Source organism: Theropithecus gelada, chromosome 17 (genome assembly GCF_003255815.1).
Source record: "Theropithecus gelada isolate Dixy chromosome 17, Tgel_1.0, whole genome shotgun sequence".
NCBI classification, from domain to species: domain Eukaryota; kingdom Metazoa; phylum Chordata; class Mammalia; order Primates; family Cercopithecidae; genus Theropithecus; species Theropithecus gelada.
In genome coordinates this window covers 62886231-62906888 of record NC_037685.1, presented here as the reverse complement: position 1 = coordinate 62906888, position 20658 = coordinate 62886231, and the positions used below count along the sequence as shown (strand labels likewise).

The window sequence follows — 20658 nt, the reverse complement described above, 5'->3', positions numbered from 1 at the left end:
GCTCAAATCACAGGCAGAGCTATTATCACACCCATTTTATATTTCTGTCTGTATTTATATTTATATTTCAGTCTGTATTTCATGCTTATAGGCTCATGGCCTTCTAAAATCTGATGCTTTTAGTTTGGAAACTAGTTTCTTGAGTTCCATCTCTTATGTGCAGTCAATTCTCTCCAAACCATTATGAAGGCATCCCTCTTTGCTGAGGTTATGGCAGAAACAGATTCACTAGACTCTCTCCATTGGGTGGTGGCTTTGGTTTCTCAAAAAGAAGGTCAGAGAAAGGTTCCTAGAACACAAACTCTATGGAAGCATGGATCACGGAGATTCAAATAATTTCCTTTGCAAAGACTTCAGTGAATTCCCTCTTCAAATCTTTTTTAGGACAAGACTGGGAGTGTGAACATTTCTGTCAGCTTCAACTTTTTCCCCCAACACTGTTAAGTTCTACCGAACATTTTAAGTTCCAAGATACACGTGCAGGAGGTGCAGGTTTGTTACATAGGCAAAGATGTGCCATGATGGTTTACCACACCTATGAACCCATCAATTAGATATTAAGCCCAACACGCATTAGCTATGTTTTCTGATGCTATCCCTCCCTCCACCATCCACCTCTGACAGGCCTGTGTGTGTTGTTCCCTTCCCTGTTTGTTGGCAGCATGTATAGCTTCTTTTGAGAAGTGTCTGTTCATGTCCTTTGCCCACTTTTTAATGTTTTTTTTTTTCTTGTAAATGTATTTAAGTTCCTTGAAGACTCTGGATATGAGACCTATATCAGATGGATAGATTGCAAAAATTTTCTCCCATTTTGTAGGTTGTCTGTTCACTGTGGTGATACTTTTGCTGTTCAGAAGCTCTTTAGTTTAAGTAGATTCAATTGTCAAGTTTTGCTTTTGTTGCAGTCACTTTTCACTTTTTCATCATAAAATCTTTGCCCATGCCTATGTCCTGAATGGTATTGCCTAGATTTTCTTCTAGGGTTTTTATAGTTTTGGGTTTTACATGTAAGTCTTTACTCCATCCTGAGTTAAGTTTTGTATGTGGTGTAAGGAAGAGGTCCAGTTTCATGTAAAAAAGGGGTCCAGTTTCAATTTTCTGCATGTAGCTAGCCAGTTCTCCAGCACCATTTATTAAGTACGGAATCCTTTCCCCATTGCTTGTTTTTGTCAGGTTTGTCAAAGATCAGATAGTTGTAGATATGCCATCTTATTTCTGAGTTCTCTATTCTGTTTCATTGGTCTGTGTCTGTTTTTGTACAGTACCACACTGTTTTGGTTACTGTAGCCTTGTAGAATAGTTTGAAGTCAGGTAATCTGATGTCTCCAGCTCTGTTCTTTTTGCTTAGGATTGTCTTGGCCATATGGGCTCTTTGTTTTGATTCCATTTGAATTTTAAAGTAGTTTTTCTAATTCTATGAAGAATGTCAGTGGTAATTTAATGGGAATAGCACTGAATCTAAATAAATTACTTTTGGTAATATGGCCATTTTCATGATATTGATTATTTCTATCCATGAGCATGGAATGTTTTTCCATTTGTTTGTGTCCTCTCTGATTTCCTTGAGCAGTGGTTTGCAGTTCTCCTTGAAGAGGTCCTTCACTTCCCTTGTTAGCTGTATTCCTAGGAATTTTATTCTCTTTGTAGCAATTATGAATGGGAGTTCATTTATGATTTGACTCTCTGCTTGTCTATTGTTGGTGTATAGGAATGCTTGTGAATTTTGCACATTGATTTTGTATCCTGAGACTTTACTGACGTTGCTTATCAGCTTAAGAAGCTTTTGGGCTGACGATGTGGTTTTCTAGATATAGGATCGTCATCTGCAATAGATATAGGATCATGTCATCTGCAAAAAGAGACAGTTTGGTTTTCTCTCTTCCTATTTGAATACACTTTCTTTCTTTCTCTTACCTGATTGCCCTGGCCAGAACTTCCAATGCTATGTTGAATAGGAGTGAGCTTCCATTTCTTTACCTTCATCAATTACTTTTTCTTTAATCTCTTGCAACCTCCTTGGGGTAACCTCCCATGGCCACTCACCCATCACCTGATTCATTGCTTCAAGAAGCAGCTCTCCTGTCAAATGCGGAAAGGCTGCCAGGGCATGGATTCACCTCATAACCCCCAACATCCCGATATTCATTAAGAATGCTGCCACTGGGACCCAGCCTGAAGCACCACTTCCACCAGGCTTTGCTTTCTTATGGACGTTTCTATCTTCACATCATGTTTTCACCTGTGTTTTTTCTTCAGAAAACAAAGTCTTCCAACCTCCACAGTCCTGCCAGGGCAGTTCAGAGCAGCCTTGCCCACAGCCACAAGGGCACCTCACCCCATCCGACTTGGAGGGCACGCGGGCAAATGTGGGGGCCCAAGTCCACATCCAGCTCTGGCCCCCACATCCCCTAGTCTGTGAGGTGCTGCCACAGCAACTGCTCAGTCTGACCCCAAAACCCCTACTGTTATTTGATTCTAATTGCCACCCCTCATGTTCTTCTACAGGTAGTGTTGTCTCCCAATTGCATAAGAATGCTGAATAAGATTTCTGAACTTTCATAATAGAATGGCAATCCTACCCCTGCCTCTTCTAGCGTCCAGAACACATAAATGTGTATTTAGCCCCATATGAAGTAGACAACACACCAAATCCTTTTGGAGAATTGTAGTTTTTTGCCATCCACTGCCAGCAAAGGCTCCACTAAGACTTGACAGTGAACACCCCTTAGGCAGCCTTTTTTTTTTTTCTATACCCCACCACCAGGAGTTTCCTTTTTTTTAACTTCTATCAACTATTTCTACCCATTCTTGAATTTCTTGTAAAGGGAATCATATGCTTTCTTTTGTGTCTGCCTCCTTTTGTTCAATATACCTGTGAGAATCATTCACATTGTAATGTCTACCAATAGTTTTCTCATTTTAATTGCTGTGAAGTAATTATCCATCATTGTATGCATATATCATAATTTGTCCCTCTCTTCTTGGTAGACTTTTTTTTTTTCAATTTGGAGCTGTTATAATGAAGCAACTATGAACTCTGAACATTTCATTTTGTGGAACTGTGCACTCAGGAGAGGAATTACTGAGACATAGTGTACACCAGAGGTCAGCAAACTTTTTCGGTAAAAGGCAGATAGGAAATATATCGACTGTGCAAGCCATACACTCTCCATTGTAATGAGTCAACTCTACCATAGACAATATGTAAACAAATGGGCATGCCTGTGTAATACAATTTTGTTGACAAAAGCAGGTGGTGGCCTGGATTTAGCCCATGGGCAGCAGTTGGCTGAACCCTGGCATAGATATTTGGTTTGCTTTAGTAGAAAATGCTGAATAATTTTGCAGTATGGCTATTCATTTAGTACTCTTAAGCAATACTTTATAAGAATTCAATAGATGCTTCACATTTTTGTCAACATTCAAAAGTATCAGGTCTCTTTAGTTTTGCCATTGTTGTAACCACATAGCATGCCTCACGGTGGGTTTATGTGTGATTTCATTAACGATATTGAACACTCAAAATACATGTATTGGCCATTTGTATTTCGTCTCTTGTGAGGTGCTTGTTCAAGTCTTTTGGACATTTTTGACTGCGTTGTGTTCTTGGATTTGTAGGAGTTACATTGGCTATGAACCTGTATTATCTACTGCTGCATAGCAATATTACCATAAACTTAGAGATGCAAATAAACATACATTTGTTATTTGACAGTTTCTGTGGGTCAAGAGTCTCAGCATGGCTTAGTTGGGTCCTCTGCTTTAGGATCTCTCACATAGCTGCAACAGTTACGTTGGCCAGGGCTGTGGTCTCATCTTTTGCTCAAATGAGGAAGGATCTTCTTTCAAACTCATGTGGTGGCAGCATTCAGTCCCTTGTGGTATATCCACCTTCCAGTCTGCTTCTTGCTGCCTGTTGCCTACAGGTTGCCCTTAGTTTCTCGCCATGTGGGCTTTCCCAACATGACTGCTTGTTTCCTCAAAGCCAACAAGGAAGAGTATCTCCTCATGAGATGAATATTACAGGCTTATGGAATAGAGTCACATACACATAGTGACATACATCCCACCACTTTTGCCACATCCTATTGGTTAGAATCAAGTCACACAGGCCCATGAAAACTCAAGGGGAGAGGATTACACAAGGGTATGAATACCAGGAGTCAGGGGTCATGGGGACTAATTTAGAGTTGTCTGCCACAGAGTCTTTGTCAGATATGTCATACATATCTTCTCCAGTCTGTAATTTGCCTTTTCCTTTTCTTTGATAGAAAAAAAAATCCACTTTTTAATTTTGTAGATAGCGTTTTGTTGTTGTTGGTTTGTAGAGTCAGGGTCTCATTACATTGCCTAAGCTGGTCTCGAACTCGTACCCTCAAGCAATTCTCCTGCCTCAGCCTCCCAAAATGTTGAGACTGCAGATGTGAGCCACCACACTGGCCCTAGATAGTGGTTTTTTATTACCTGTTTAATAATTCATCCTTTACCTAAGATCATGAAGATATTTTAGTCTGGTTTTCCTCTAGACTAGTGTTTCTCAACCTTGGCAATACATTTGAGGCTAGATAATTCCTTGCTAATTATTCTTCTGTGCATTGCAGGGTGTTTAACAGCAGCTCTGGCCTACCCATCAGATGCCAGTAGCACTTCCTTCCAGTTGTGACAATCAAAAATCTTGCTAAATGTCTCCCAGGGCTAAAAGGCCCCCAGTTGAAAAGTACTGTTCTTAGATGCTTTATAGCTTAATTTTGGAATATAATGTCTATAATCCGAGTTAGTTGCTTTATATTGTTCCATATATCTAATTTCTCTACATTTACTGAAAAGTTCATTTCCCTCATGAATTGCAACTTTGTCGTACATTAAGTAATCATATATGTATGGATTCTGTTCAATTTATCAACTTCAATCGTCATGCCAGTAAAACACTTCCGTAGTTTTTTGGTAGGTCTTGAAATCTGTTCTTGTATATCTTCGAATTTTGTCATCATAATTGGCTATTCTAGGTCCTTTGCATTTCCTTCTATATTTTGAACCAATTTGTCAATTTTTACACACAAAAAAGTCTGAGATTTTTACTGGAAATAAATCTATACATCAATTTGAGATAATTGTAGTCATAACAATATTATTTCAGTACATAAAATGATAAACCTTAGTTCCTTTTTAATATCGCTCAAGATTTTCTGGTTTTCAGCATAGAGATCTTGCAACTATTTACTTCTAGATATTTGCTAATGCTTTCCAGCTTTACTGAGGTATACTTGACATATAAAAAGTGTGTATACTTAGTGTACATGATTGCATGTATGTATACATTGTAAAATGATTGCCACAATCAAGCCAATTAGCATATCCATCCATTCCTGCACGTTTTTGTTTGTTTTTTTTTGGTGGTGGTAACATTTAAGATCTACTTCCCTAGTATTTAATATTTCTTATACCATTGTAAATAACATTGTTTTCCTAATTTTATTTTCTAATTGTTTGTTGCTAGTATGTAAATATACAATTATTTTTTATCAGTCTTGTATCTAGCGATCTTACTAAATTCATTATAAGATACTTTGAATTCTGTGTGTATGCAATCAGGTCATCTGTAAATATCTTTTTACTTCTCTTTACTCTTTATATAATTTTCTTTTCTTTCCTCTGACTGGGATCTCCTAAACGATGTTGAACAGAAGTAGTGATGGTGAACATTGTAATCTTTCCTCCAAATTTACGGGGAGAAATAATTCAATATGAAAGCATTAGGTATTATGACACTTTTTTTGTAGACACTCTTTATTATATTGAGGAATTTACCCAGTTTCTGAAAATTACAAGGTTGGCTGCTGAATTCCGTCAAATACTTTTTTCCCTCCTTTTTTGTGCAGCTATTAAAATGGTTATACATTTTTCTCCTTTATTCTATTAATGTGGTCAATTACTTGATTTTTGAATGTTACAGCAGCCTTGCATCCCTGGAATAAACCCATTTGGTCATGAGTCACTATCCGTTTTATGTAACCTCTTTTTACATATTGCTGGTAATTTTGTTTAGGATCACTGTCTTTCATGTTCATGAAAAGTGTTAGTCTGTGATTTTCTTTTGTCAAGTTTTGGTGTCAGAAATCTGGGTCTCATAAATTCAGTTGGGAAATGTTTCCTTTTTCATTATGCTCTGAAAGAGTTTATGTTCCATAAACACAGTATTTCATCTTTAGATGCCTGGAGAAAATCACCGATGAAACCATCTGGGCCTAGAGTTTTCTTTGTAAGAAAGTGTTCAACTTTTAATTACATAATTTAGTCTATAGAAATTACATCTCTGATTACGAATGGAAGACAATGGAAACATTCTTGAAGATGTCAATTATATTAATTTTTGAGGAAATATACATAACTATAATATATAGAGATGTGGAAGCACAAGAGGTCTTCAATAAACCCAGAAATGCAGAGAGCACTGATATTTACATACCCACACATAGCATCACTTTTAATTTAGCATGCTATTATTGTTTTCTGCTCCCAGGCATCCTAGAAAGGTTATTTTCATGTCTGGATTTCTGATTTAGCTGCAAGATGTAAAAATCCTACATAGTCAGACAACCCGCTTTGGCTATATCATCAGGAATGGCTTAAAAGCAAAAATGACATTCCAGTTATTCCACACACAAATCCCTGATATTAACATCCCTATCCTAAAAACAGCCATTTGGAAGGAAAGCCCTATTTCAAAGAAAGGAAATGTGAATAAGACAATATCTGCTCCTGGAAATATCAGACTCAAAATTGAGTTCTTTAGATGAGAGTCGATTCTAAAATAACATCTCTGATTTGTTATATAATAAAACATAATGGCTTTATAAACTTTATATAAACATTGTCAATTTCTGATGATTTTCTCTTAAAAGGGTAGCTCTGAAGTGATTATTCTCTCTTTAAACTGTATTTACTGGGCTGCTGACTTTTTTCTCTGATTTCATTCATTCCTTTTCCCCATCTCCCCTTCCCCTTCCCAGTCTAGACTAATGAACACAATATTTGAGAAATAAAAAACTTAAGCAAAGATCTTTTATTCGTGGTTAGGCTTACACGGTTCCAAAAAGTAAACATAATTAACAAAACACTTAAAAGTACCAGAGGAGGTGCCCCGGTATCAGTAGAAGGCACTGATCAGACCAAAGAAGAAAGCTTGACACGGATCTTCATGTACGGATGCCAGCTTCAGTCCTGTCAAATGAACATGTTGTTCTCTCAGTGGTAACAGTTAGTAGGCCGGAGCAGAACTGGAGACTCTTCTCCACTGGTGTAGGCAGCCAGGGCTCTCCAGGAGTAGTATTATAGATGACGTGAAGGTGACTACCATGGTGGCAATGACAACAATCTCAGTTACAATGACAACAAAGCTAAGGCCATCAGTAGAGGCTTGATGCGATCTAGAAATCCTTCTGGAGCCTCTCCTCAGCTGATCATCCCTGATACATCCCTTGGATGGCCACAAAATCCATTTTCACAAAACTGAATCCAATGCATTGTGTTACCACTGCAACACACACGAGTTCTGGTAGTTGCTAATTTGGAAAAATGGTAAATACTAATACTATTGTGTCATTTTGGGAATGAGTCAAATCTATACTACAAGAAAAACATATGAACACACACACAGGTACTTTTGGTGGTATGGCTTTAAATTCTGTGCTTGGCTATAAAAAGCATTATAAGCAAAGTTAATTAATAACAGTTTTTATTAAAAAGAAAAAAAGTAATTTACTATACCAAAATCAGTTTAAGACATATTAAATCAAATTTTACACAAATACCTTTACAAAAACTGAATTATGTAATTAAACAGAGTGCTCTTCATACATTAATACTGAATATGTTAAGTTGCTATATATTAAAGATATAATTTGAAAACTAGAGCTGTTTCAAAATACTGTGTTCAAATGTCATTCTTTGGGGACCCAGAGAAATTGCCTGATCACCATGTTGTCCTTCCACAAGGGGTTTCTCTTCTGAGTCAGGAGAGAGTCACTAAGTAACATTAAAAAAAAGAGTAAAACATAAGGTCCAAATTTAATTCACTTCCTGAGCCTCACATAGAGCTTGCTGACTTGAACAAAACACATCAACATTATTTTAAAATATTGAGGACACTATTTTCTGGCAGCATCTACTACACTTTCATGTTACAAGTAGGCCATAAAGATAGGGCTTCAGGGAGAAATAGAACACAGATGAACTTCTAAAGCAATACGAAGCTCTAGCAGAAGACCTCATTCTCTTTATGAGGCACAAACAGCAAAAGAAGAGATAAAACATAACCACCATGATTACAGACTTCAGGGGATTTCATATCTAGAGTTTCATGATGTTTTATGTACAGTATTATTCCTTAACACAGTATTATTATTCCTACTGAGTTCCCAGGAAATAATTTGCATCATCAATAATATGGTTTAAAAGTTCATACCATTGCTAACATCCATGTCAAAAGACTTTCACTCTTCTTTTTATATATACAAATAGAACTGTAGACAGTCCCATCTCTCCAGGCTCATGCCCAACTGAAACTTCCATTATAATGAAGAGACAGAACAGGAAAGGGACTTCTGGTACTACTTATTTTCCTGTGACAATAATAAAAACTGCTGTATCACAGCTTGTATAATAAACAGTTATCACTAAGTGTTATAACTGTGTAAGTCAAAAGCAAGTGATTTTTCCCAGGAAAAAAAAAAGTTTCTCCTATGACCCCTTTTCTTCCTCTGTCAAAAAATACCATACATAAAATCTCCCCCTAAAGTCAGGAAGCGTCCAATGCCATGTGGCAGACACACGCGTTGTGAGCACAGCACAGTGGGATGAGGCCACAGTCTCCAGTTCATTCCCTGCGCAGGCTATGCTCACAGGTCACCCTGCTTTATAACTCCTCTCGAAAACCTTTCTGTGTGTCCTGCCGGGCTTTGGCTTCCTCAGTGGGTGCCAACCATGTGAAATACACCTTCACTGGATCGATGTTCCAGTGTTTGTGGAACGATATGGGAACCTGATGAGAAAGGTAGTCCTTAGGGTAATCCACCGGCCGAGCCTGCAGGAAAAAGAGAGAGTTAGGCTTCCTTGTTGATTGAAAATAATTTTGCTGCAGAAGAGCATTTGAGTTGATAAAGTGGATTGCTTTACTTCACTACTTAATATTGGCTATGGGAATCTAAAAGCAAAAAGGAAACTATTTTCTGATCTCTTTCTTCTAATTCCAGGTTCTTTGCTTTTGTGTCTCCAATTACCTTAATACCCCAAATGCACTGCTTTTTGCTTCTATGTTCCACAGTCTTGCCTCTGGGAGATTCCTGAACCATAGTAATAAATACAAAAAGCTTTCTTTGGTAAGCCATTTAAGTTACTATTATCACTTCTGCACAAAGACAGAAAAACTGTTACATTCCAGGTACTTCTAAGGAAACTCTGGACATATGTGGGTTGTGGGGGGCCAGAAGTGGGTTGTGGGGGGCCAGGGCAAAGATTTCTCAGATTTCCCTTGGCCTGTCTACTGCTCTAATGTGTAATTAGGTGACGTCATTCGAAGAAAGAAAAGGAGCTCACTGGGGGAGAAGGATAACGTAACTCATACTCTCTTCCTGCCCAAATATCTAGTCTAGTTCCAGAGGTGTAAATGAGGTGTAAATGAGAATTGCAAGTAACCCAAAATTGTCTGCGAAAGGACCTAAAAAGTTTTTATATTATCTACATTGCAACATTTTTTAGAGGTTAGAAAATAAAACTTAAGCAGAACTAGATACAGGTTAGAATAAGATTGAAGAAGTAACCTATAGGGTTAGAAAGAAACAAATCAGATACTATGTTGTTTTCTCTAAGCAAAGTATCCAGTTTCTCTTGGGAATCTGGGAATCACCTTTTTTTTTTTTTTTTTTTGATATGGAGTTTCACTCTGCCGCCCAGGCTGGAGTGCAATGGGGGCAATCTCAGTTTACTGCAACCTCTGCCTCCTGGGTTCAACTGATTCTCCTGCCTCAGCCTCCTGAGTAGCTGGGATTACAGGCATGCACCACCATGCCTGGCTAATTTTTTGTATTTAGTAGAGATGGGGTTTCACCAAGTTGGCCAGCCTGGTCTCGAACTCCTGACCTCAGATGATCCACCTGCCTTGGCCTCACAAAGTGCTGAGATTGCAGGCGTGAGCCACTTTGCCCGGCCAGTAACCATCTTAAATTTGTTTATTAATTTATATGGGCCATCTGTTTTATAAAGTAACTCATTAGGTCATCAATACTACAATTGTCTTGACTATCAAAACGAGATGTGATGCATCTTAAAAACAAGCCTTTTGTAGGCTACTGTTTTATTACAGTCTGCCTAAATCTTTGATATGAATAAACTCCCTTAAATGGTTTACAGAATACCTTTGTTAAATTTTATCTCATTTAATCCTAGAAACAACCTTGTAAAATGGACAGAATATTATGGTTCACTTCCAGTTTACCGCTGAGGAAACCGGAGCTCCCAGAAGTAACATGACTAGCAAACACTGGACTAGAGACCAGAGAGAGGTGCTGAGCCCAGGGCCAGTGCTCTGCCAGGGCACGGGCTGCCTCTGCTCAAGCCGTCTCACTACCGGCTGGGCACACTCAGCAGCGCCTGGCCTAACCTACCTCCACCAGCACAAATACACTATTCAGACAAGTGTTCCAACAATAATATCTGTGGAGAAAAGGTCAAAAGAATCTAAGGGGAGAACTTTCACAACTGCTATTTTTAAGAAATTGTAACTGCTCATGGAGATAAAAATCTAAGAGGAATTTTAAAAGGAAGAAACAGTGAGACAGACAAAAAATACACACTGGAATATAGTCTAATAGAGTTGGGAAAGGTTTGAATATTAGGTGAAGGAATTCATTTATTATATGTTTCTTTTTTTTTTTTTTTGAGACGGAGTCTCGCGCTGTCGCCCCAGGCTGGAGTTTCTTTGCAAGGCCCTCTGAGAGAGTTTACTGGCAAGGAAGAAAACCAAGGACAAATACTCTCTCAATTCCGTTAGAAGATAATTCCACAATGATCCCAGAAGAAAGAGTAGTTCCCCCTTATCCATGGTTTCACTTTCTGAAGTGTCAGTGTCCCACAGTCAATTTTAGTCTGAAAATGTTAAATGGAAAATTCCAGAAATAGACAATTCCTAAGTTTTAAGTTGCGGGCCCTTCTGAGTATCAGGATGAAATGTGGGGTGTCCCACTCCATCCCGCACTGGACAAGAATCCTCCCTTTGTCCAGCACCTTCATGCTGTCGACACTCCTCGCCCCTGAGTTGCTAGAAGCCGCCTCATTATCCAGTCCACTGCTGCAGTATCACAGTGCTTGTGTTCAAGGAACCCTTATTTAAGAATAGCCTAAAGCAACAGTAGTGATGCCAGCATACAGTTATAATTGCTCTATTTTATTACTGTTCATCTCTTACTCTGCCTACTTTCTAAAGTAAACTTGATCATAGGTATGTAAAGTAGAAGAAAAAACAAAGTATACGTAGGATTCAGTATATCCAAGGTTTCAAACATCCACTGCGGGTGGGGGGAGGGGGAGTCTTGGAACGGTACCCCCTGTGGTTAAGGAAGGGCTACTGTAAAAGCAATGGAAACAAATCCTTGCTTGTTTTTCACCTTTAAAAATGAACTGTTGAAGACAGAAATGCATCTAACAGGAAAAAAAAATAAACCGTAACATTTTTTCCCTCAATTAATGCAGATTCTAGAAGTGATTCACTGCATCTCGGGGAGCCTATGCATGCATTAAAAGAGCTGACTTATTAAACATTACCATTTGCTGGTCATTTTTGACAAATGAGGTCATGGAAAAGCATTAGACAAAACTAGAAAAGTGAAATACATCCAAAATGGTATCTTTAATACCAAGAAGTCTATGCAGCCTCTAATAATCATATCTCTCTGCCCAAAATGCCAAGAGGAAATCCCAAACAGGAGGGTGAGGGGTGGGGAAGAACTTGAGGAACAGAGTGTAGTAGGCATCTGCATACAGGAAGAGAGAGGGGCTGAAACTGCATAAGACAGACCTACAGCCGGACGGGCGTGGTGGCTCAAGCCTGTAATCCCAGCACTTTGGGAGGCCGAGGCAGATGGATCACAAGGTCAGGAGATTGAGACCATCCTGGCTAACACGTGAAACCCCGTCTCTACTACAAATACAAAAAATTAGCCGGGTGAGGTGGCACACACCTGTAGTCCCAGCTACTCGGGAGGCTGAGGCAGGAGAATCGCTTGAACCCAGGAAGCACAGGTTGCAGTGAGCTGAGATCATGCCACTGCACTCCAGCCTGGGCAACAGAGCAAGACTTCATCTTGAAAAAAAGAAAAAGGAAAGACCTCCTACATTGGGCAAAATTAGAACTTTTCATCTGTAAATACTGGAGCACACTAAACAGGGCAACAAATGGAGACTAAAATCACATTTCTTTAGACAAATGCATTTTTATAACTGTGTTAAAAAAAATGATTTCCATACCATACAGTTCACCCACCATAATGGTGGTCTAAAACTTTTTGGGAAATTTCCGGAGTTGAGCAACCACCAACCATTGCACACTGCCATGTCCATTAGTGGCACACAATTTTGGAAGAACAGAAAACCACATGCTCTAGGTGCTGTGCTTTCAACAAAGGGAAATACTAGGTATTCCCTGGAGTCCCCTTCTAAATCTGTGAATTCACAATAACTTTCTCTAAAAACAGAAGAAATGTGACGGCCCAGGCAATTTTGCATTTGAGACTGCTTCCAAATGCCCACTCTGTCTCTAGCTCATCAGGATTCTTACATTTTATCGCTTTGCCTCATATTTCTTTGTGAAGATGAACACACACAGTTTGGACCAGTGTTTAAACACTATAAATGGAAAGCAATGTCCAAATCGTTATCAAACTCTCTAAAAGAGGCTTAAGAATTGGAAGATACAGGCGTTATCTGTTGGGGAGGATAGGTTTTAAACATATTTTATGATTTTAGAAGAGTTTAAAATGTATGTGAATTAGGGAAATCAAGGGTTCTGAAGTGGGGGAAACAACAACCTTTTTAAAAAAAATTATCTTCAAAGGACTTTCGCCTATAGATGATTTTCCTTCTTTCTTTTCTCCTTATCATTTTACTAGCTAATTTATTCTTCCCTAAATGAAAAGGGCTGCTATAAAAATCTAAGACCTGTCACACTGAACTTGATAAATTATTTCCCTTATACACTAACAGTTTTAATTACCCCTTTTATTGCGTGACTGAAACACCATGAAACAGAGCAAGAGAGGGAGCCGCAGAGAATAACGCTTTCTTTCCTAAGTCATCCTAACACAACACAGGCCTAAAGCGGGTAAGACCTCTCAAAGTCCTAAAGGACAAATAAGTCTCTTCTAACTGACATCAGAAAGGTTTTTCATACATTTCCTTATATTAAAGGTCTATTTGTATGCTCTGTTATTGTCTCAAGGATACAGAAATGGATTCTGCCTTTCCTGATGATGCAAACACTTTCTTAGTCTTATTCGAGTTGTTTTCTATAGTACTATTTCTGTCATGCTAAGTTTTCTATATTGCTGTGATAATGTTTGCTACTGGTTACTAAATAAATAAAGCACGGGCCAGGTGCAGTGGCTCACATCTACAATCCTAGCACTTTGGGAAGTTGAGGATCGCTTGCGTCCAGGAGTTTGACACCAGCCCGGGCAACATAGTAAGACCCCCATCTCCATAAAAAAAAAAATTTAAAAATTAGTCAGGCATGGCGGTGTGTGCCTGTAGTCCCAGATACTTGGGAGACTAAGGCAAGAGGATCATTTGAGCCCAGGAGATCAAGGCTGCAGTGAGCCACGTTGCAGTGAGCAAGACCCTATCTCAAAATAAATAAATAAAAATAAGTAAATAAAGCATAAAAACTATTTTCAGTATAAGAGAAGGCACCTAAAATACATATGCATACACACTTCAAGTTTCAAAAACTTTAAATTTCTTGAAGGAGGATATTGGATGGGTATGGATCTATGGTTATTTTAAGTTTGTGAACATCTGCTATTATTCTTAGCAGAAAATTCACTGACTTGGTTCGTAAAAGATACTAAAAATAAAGCAGAAGGATTTCCTTCTCCAACCCCCAAACTGCAATATGGGGAGGCTATAAGCACTACCCGTCCCTGGTAAACATAAGCTCATGTCTTCTGTTCCATAACCCCAAGAATATATGCTTATTGAGATACCCAATTGCAATTTAATAGATTTTAGCCATTCAGTTTAATGGCAAGTGAAGGAGAAAAATCTCAGTAAAAAGACAGACAGTGTAAAAACTGAGGATGGTGTAGAATTACATAGACTCAGTGACCAGTAGGACAATACTAGGTCAGTACTATGTATTTCTAGGCAGCATCCAGTAATTTTTAAATGCCACCAATCTTTCTAACTAAAAAACAAAAACCAAAAAAATCTGGGCGCATTGGCTCACGCCTGTCATCCCAGCACTTTGGGAGGCCGAGGCGGGTGGATCACGAGGTCAGGAGATCAAGACCATCCTGGCTAACACAGTGAAACCCCATCTCTACTAAAGAATACAAAAAATTAGCCGGGCATAGTGGCAAGTGCCTATAGTCCCAGCTATTCGAGAGGCTGAGGCAGGAGAATGGTGCGAACCCAGGAGGTGGAGGTTGTAGTGAGCCAAGATTGTGCCACTGCACTCCAGCCTGGGCGACGGAGCAAGACTCCGTCTCAAAACAAAACAAAACAAAACAAAACAAAAACCCAGATTTTCCCTGGTCCTACATGTGAGGATCCCAGTCAAACGTCACTTGGTTTTCAGTATGTTTTTGCCTCCCGTCTTCATGATGTACATGATGCAGTGTTACATCAAACAGGGTAACAGTCTTGTTAAGGATGTTCCCCTGGAGCCTGTCAACACAGTTCTTTGTCTGTTTCCAGGATATGTGAAGAGAAGGTAGTCAAATTCTTAAGTGAGAAGAACCTGTCCCCCACCCGCCGTGAGGGAAGAATAAAAAGCATTTCCTCACCTGGTGGAAGAGAGGGCTGTGTGTCACAGGGATTCCCAAGCCACTGAAGCACATTCCCAGGACCATATCATCGGGAGCATCATTGCTGTAGCACCGACATTTACTGGCGAGAAGTCTCCTGATGGCTTCTCTGCTGAAGACCATTCTAGTGGGAGCCAGAGCAGAGAAAGGGGTTAGAGCAGCTCCACAGGGACCGCTGCGGCACAAATGGGCCCCGGGAAACAGGACTCTACTCCTCCAGACTGACAGGCAATAGCAGCTTTCTCTAGTTACTGAGCTCAGGTAAAACCCTACCTGTTGTCTTTTAGTCTTCTGGCCCTTTCCAACACTTTCGTACCAAGTTCCCAAAATAATTTCTCTTTGTTTTAAAATACAGTTTGGTTTCTCGTTTCCATTCTGATCCTAAGGTAGAAATGAATCTTTTTAACAATCATAAAAAGCTCAAAAACTGAAAGGGCTGAAGGAAAAATATGATTCACAAGTTCAGTCTCGATCATCAAAGACTTTCTTTAAGGCAAAACTACTTAAAATTCATCCATATAGTCCCATTGCCACATATAGGGCCTTGCCCACAGCACTCAATAAAAGTTTGATGCATCAAACGAGCGAGAACAAAGTTGCCTTTGCAAAGACCTTCTTCCTGGGGGAGGAACCATTCTGTGAATCACTCTAGGAGGAAGGAAAAAAGGACAAAGAGCTTGAATCCCTGAATCAAAAACACTGATTCCACATGCTGGGCTCAATTCGGCACAGTTTTACCTAACGCTAGTGGCCAACCTCCTCCGCCATCCCCTGCGACAGTGCAGGACTCCCTCCCTGCCCTTGACTAGACAAGAGAATTTCTTTACATAAGATGTTGTAACAAAATAGGAAGGTATAAAAAGAAACGAAGTTCCTGTCAACTACAGAGAAAGGAAAACTGCAAGTCTGAAAACCCACCATAAATTGCCTTTCTCTTAGAAAGCCTGCTGTCCACAGTGAAACCTCCCCCGCCACATTTTTTGTGGCTGAGTGGAACTCCTACACCCAATCGGCCACGTTGGGCTCAAGCTACTGACTCTGGGAAAAGAGCGTACATGAGAAGATGGGTGGACAGTAAATAGTAAAAATGCTTTTTTTCTTTTCTCAGCATCCAGTAGAATGAGAAAAATGAGAAAGACTTTCATTTTGATCCGCTCTCTGAAAAACTAACTTTATAGGAAGATGAAACACGAGCATGAACTTTTAATTTGTAATTATTTTATACTTTTGCCTACTCAGTCTCACATTAATTATTCGCATAAACTAAGTGAATATGAGCCGTCAATAATACTTGTTTATTAGCATGCTGGTGAGTTCTTTCCAAATAAGGTTGCTCGCCAAAATGGAAAACTACCAGTCATATCCTGGTTGGAAAGAACACTTGTCTGCTCTGGCCACCAACTATTAAATGTTAACAAGATGTTGAAAGGCTACAGGATTATTTTATTTCCCTCAATATACAATATACAAATGTCTAAAATAAGAAAAACTGAAATGAGAGTCTGGGACTTGCCGAAGAACACAGTGCAGATCAAGAAGATGTAGGAAGGGAACATGCATGAGAAACACGCCTGCCCCTCCTGGCCTTCAGCCAACAGACAAGTCATGGTGGTCTCTCTGGGTAACACTTCCTGCTGCCTCTTCTGAGGACACTGCCCAACATCTTATTCTGGTGTAGTCATTTGCTCCCAAGGCTGCCAAAAAGGCCGATGATAGATACCCTAAGCACAGCTTCCTCCCTAAATGCACATATGTAAATAAATATTTTCAAAAAGAAACGGTCAAAACATCACATGTTCTCACTTATAAGTAGGAGCTAAGTTATGAGGATGCAAAGGCATAAGAATGATACAATGAATGAACTTTGGGAACTCAGAAGAAGGGTGGGGATGAGGGATAAAAGACTACACATTGGATACAGTGTACACTACTTGGGTGATAGGTGCACCAAAATCTCAGAAATCGCCACTAAAGAACTTACTCATAAAACCAAACACCGCCTGCCCTCAAAAACCTATTGAAATTTAAAAAAGAAAAGCAACTTGTTTTCTCCAAGTACCAAAACTTTCATGGAGTAAGCAACAAAGTGAAAAACAGACACTTGGATTCAAATAGTACAAAGGTCTCATGCTCCAAATAATGCAAAATACCTACATAGAAACCACAGGAACCTGTATGTCTGACTCGGCTTTGTCAAAACATCCTTACCTACGACAGATGGTTTAAGGTAGTGGTTTTCAAAAATTTACGTGACTGTGACCCACAATTAGAAATCAAGAAATGAATTTCACATTGCAACCATTTATGTTTGGTGCGTGAGTCTGCCTGGGTATGTATAAAGCTGAAACAAAAATGTCACAAACAATACCTACCTTTATGACATGGAATGCACTCTGATATTTTCCATTTTATTCCATTCCACTCAATAGTTCATTAATTTAAAATGCTAGTTATGGTCCATGAATTGGTTTTACAAGCCACTGATTCTGACTTGCTGTTAAAAGGCATATTGGTTCTCAAGCTAGAGCATCAGAAAATTCTACTGTAATACTAGAGAAACTAATCAACATTACGTCTTACAGCTTTTATCAAAGGTTGATGTAAGAGACAATCTCATGAAGAATGTTTCTGCATCTTTGTAAAAGTGCTATTAAAAACAGAACATCACATTGGTCAATGTTAGTTATATAAAGATCAGGGCCTTGTGTTCATGGATTTGTTTATTCATTTATTCCCTGTACCTTGAAAAACATGAGTCCTTATGCTAAGAAGTGAGGAAATAATGAGAAATGAAACACACAGGTACTGCCTTCAAATAATGCATAATTTAAGTGGAAAACAGAAAAGTAAATAGGCAATTAAATGATAATGGTTTGCATAATATGCTATGAAAGTACATTAGAAATGCACTAAACCCAGATTTGAGAGGCTAGGCTGGGCTAAAGGCATTCAAGAGTAAATGGTCTTAGCTACGGTGAGTCCAAAAGAATGAGGAACTAGACAGGCAGAAAGTTGGGGAAACAGCGCTATGCAGAGACCAGCAAATGTCATATCTTGGGAGGAGAGGAAAAAAATAGTGCTTCAGAGAAACTGAAACAAGTTCAGCAAGAGTTCTTTAAGATGAGGGTGTAGATGGATGAGGCTAGAAAGGTAAAACAGCATCTGCCAAGATCATGAGAGGTCTTATAAGCCTTGGAGTGTGGACTTGGTCCTAAAAGCAATGGGAGAAGTTCTACTGCCAGTTAGGATATCAGAGGATGCAAAAGACTTTCACGCCATGATAAAGTAACACTCAAATAAAAATATTCAAATAATAGGAAAATCATACGTAATTATGAAACTGAAGAGAGGTAAATGCCACGAAGCCTAGATGAATGAATTTCTAGAGAGAAAAATCCTTGCTAGGGGAGTAGCAGGCCAGCCATGGCAGCTTTCAGCAGCAAACTGGGCCTAGTAAGTAGGTAGAAGACAAAACTACTCTTGGGCCTTTGGGCCCAAAGCAGTGGCCTCATCAACACCCAGGGAGGCTGTTAATCAGGCAAACTAGAGATGATCAAAACTGAGGACTCATCCCAGATCAACTTGACTCTTGTTAAAATCTGAATGATCATCTCTTTGTCTTAGGTGCTAAAGTAGAAAAAGGTTCACACTCTTGGGGAAAAATAAAGACAATGAGAAGCCATTGAGGGCATCTGAGCAGAGGGGAGAGAGGACCAGATCTGCTTTTAGATAGGTCCCTTTGACTACAGTGTGGACAACAGCATGGAGTGGAGTTTAAGACAAAAAAGTAGGGAGAACAGGAGGCTGTGGCAGGAACTCATACAGGAGATGACAGTGACCTGGTTGAGATTACTGGAGGTAGAGAGAAGTATTGATGGAAGAGCGATTTAGGAAATAAAATGGACAGGACTGGGTGATTCAGTTGATTGCAGGGAGTGGGGAAAGAAGGAGAGAAAGGGTGAGAGCTGACTCGCAGACTCCTGGGGTAAGAACTCATATATGCCAATGTCTTCCCTGAGAGGGGCACATTGGAAGAACCAATCAGGGGTTACAGTCAGCAATGACAAGGTGCTGAGTGTGATGTGTCTGTCAATCAGTCAAGTGGAGATGCCCTTTGAATCTATGAATCTGGAGGCCAGCAGAGCTCTAGACTGGAGAAAGAGTTCTGGGTACATTCAGCATCAAGCTATACGATCATCCAGGGACAACACGGGTTGAGGAGGAGGACTAGAAAAGATGCCTGAGAAACATAAGACATTGGAGAAACATAAGACATTGAAGGGATAGATAGAAACAACCGAGAAGGAATGACCAGAAAGAAGGATGAACAAGGACAGGATGCCACTCTGGAAAGCAAGAGAAAGGAGTGTTTCAGGTCAACAGTCACCGGTGTTAAAGGTTGCTAAGAGGTGAAATAGGATAAAAACTGGAAATTATTAATTTTATTTAGCTACAGCAAGGTTGCTGGAAACCTCAGTGAGATAGTTAAGGAGGCTGGGAGTTAATGACTCGTAAAGGGCTGAGCATGGAGCTGAGAAAATGGAGATAGAGTAGTGAACTCAAGATGTTCTGCAGGGTAGGAAGAAGATGGCATGGTGGTGGTGAGAAGTTTTAAGATGGAAAAACTAGAGGGTGGTGAGAAGTACCCAGGAGCAAGGTAGACGCTGAGCACAGAAGAAGTGAAAGGTGCCACCTTGGTGGTCTAGCAGGGCCTGCCAGGGGCAAGGGAAGGGGGAGCAATGACAATTGTGCAATGTATTTGCAAATCTGGCACTGGCCTCTGAGCTCCTGTGGGGAAGGGCTGTGCAGCTTTCATCTGTGCATTCCCCGTGCCTGGCCCACACAAGGCCAGTTGAACGAATGAACAACTGGGATGATGAAAGGCAATGCTAGATAGGTAAGGTAAAGTGAGGTTTCAGAAGGCCTTGAGTGCCAGTCTTGGAAACAACAGCTAAATCCAACACGCAATGAAGACAACAAAATGGTTTTCTTGCAGAAATCACATAACAAGTCACTTCTGTTTTAAAAATATTATATGAACACTATCATGCTATAAAGTATACAAACCCATATACAAATAACAGGGCCACTTTCAAAGTGGAACATCCTGGCTCGATGGGTGCCATGCTCTGATCCTTAATCGGCCCTAACTCTTCACCCCGAAAGCCCAACGCATTACAGTAAGGCTGCAAATAGCTTGAACCTTTTTTGATAAGGAGGTCAACACTCCTTGGGCTTAATCTAGTGTCTTTTCAAAGGCCTCCCTGGACTCCCCCTCTTGTTGTTAATGACCTCAGGCAGATGCAAGCCATAGACTAACAAAGATCAGCACACATGCTCAGGTTTGGTTATCACTACAAAAGAGCCACCTCCATAACCATGTTATCTTCACCACTGAATCGGCTAGACCAAATCAGGATGCCTGTCGTATGACTGTTGAGATCCTGCAGGTTCCTGTAGGAATTGTTCCAATCTAGGGAATTGCAAAGTAGGAATTTAAGATCCCAGCACTCCAGAAGTGTATCATCCATTAGATTATAAACTAGAATGTTGCCTGGCACACAGCAGACATAAATATCTACTG

The 20658-nt window shown here is 39.8% G+C and overlaps 1 protein-coding gene across 1 annotated transcript in view; it reads right to left on the bottom strand.

The window, feature by feature from the left end:
- Positions 1 to 7036: 7036 nt before the first annotated feature.
- Positions 7037 to 20658, bottom strand: part of B3GLCT (beta 3-glucosyltransferase) — a 121657-nt gene continuing 108035 nt past the window's right edge. The window contains exons 14-15 of the mRNA XM_025364839.1: positions 15054 to 15198; positions 7037 to 9082 (exon numbers count right to left, since the gene is read on the bottom strand). Coding sequence (XP_025220624.1) covers positions 8915 to 9082; positions 15054 to 15198 — 313 coding nt within the window. The 3' untranslated portion in view covers positions 7037 to 8914. The remainder of the gene's footprint in view (positions 9083 to 15053; positions 15199 to 20658) is intronic.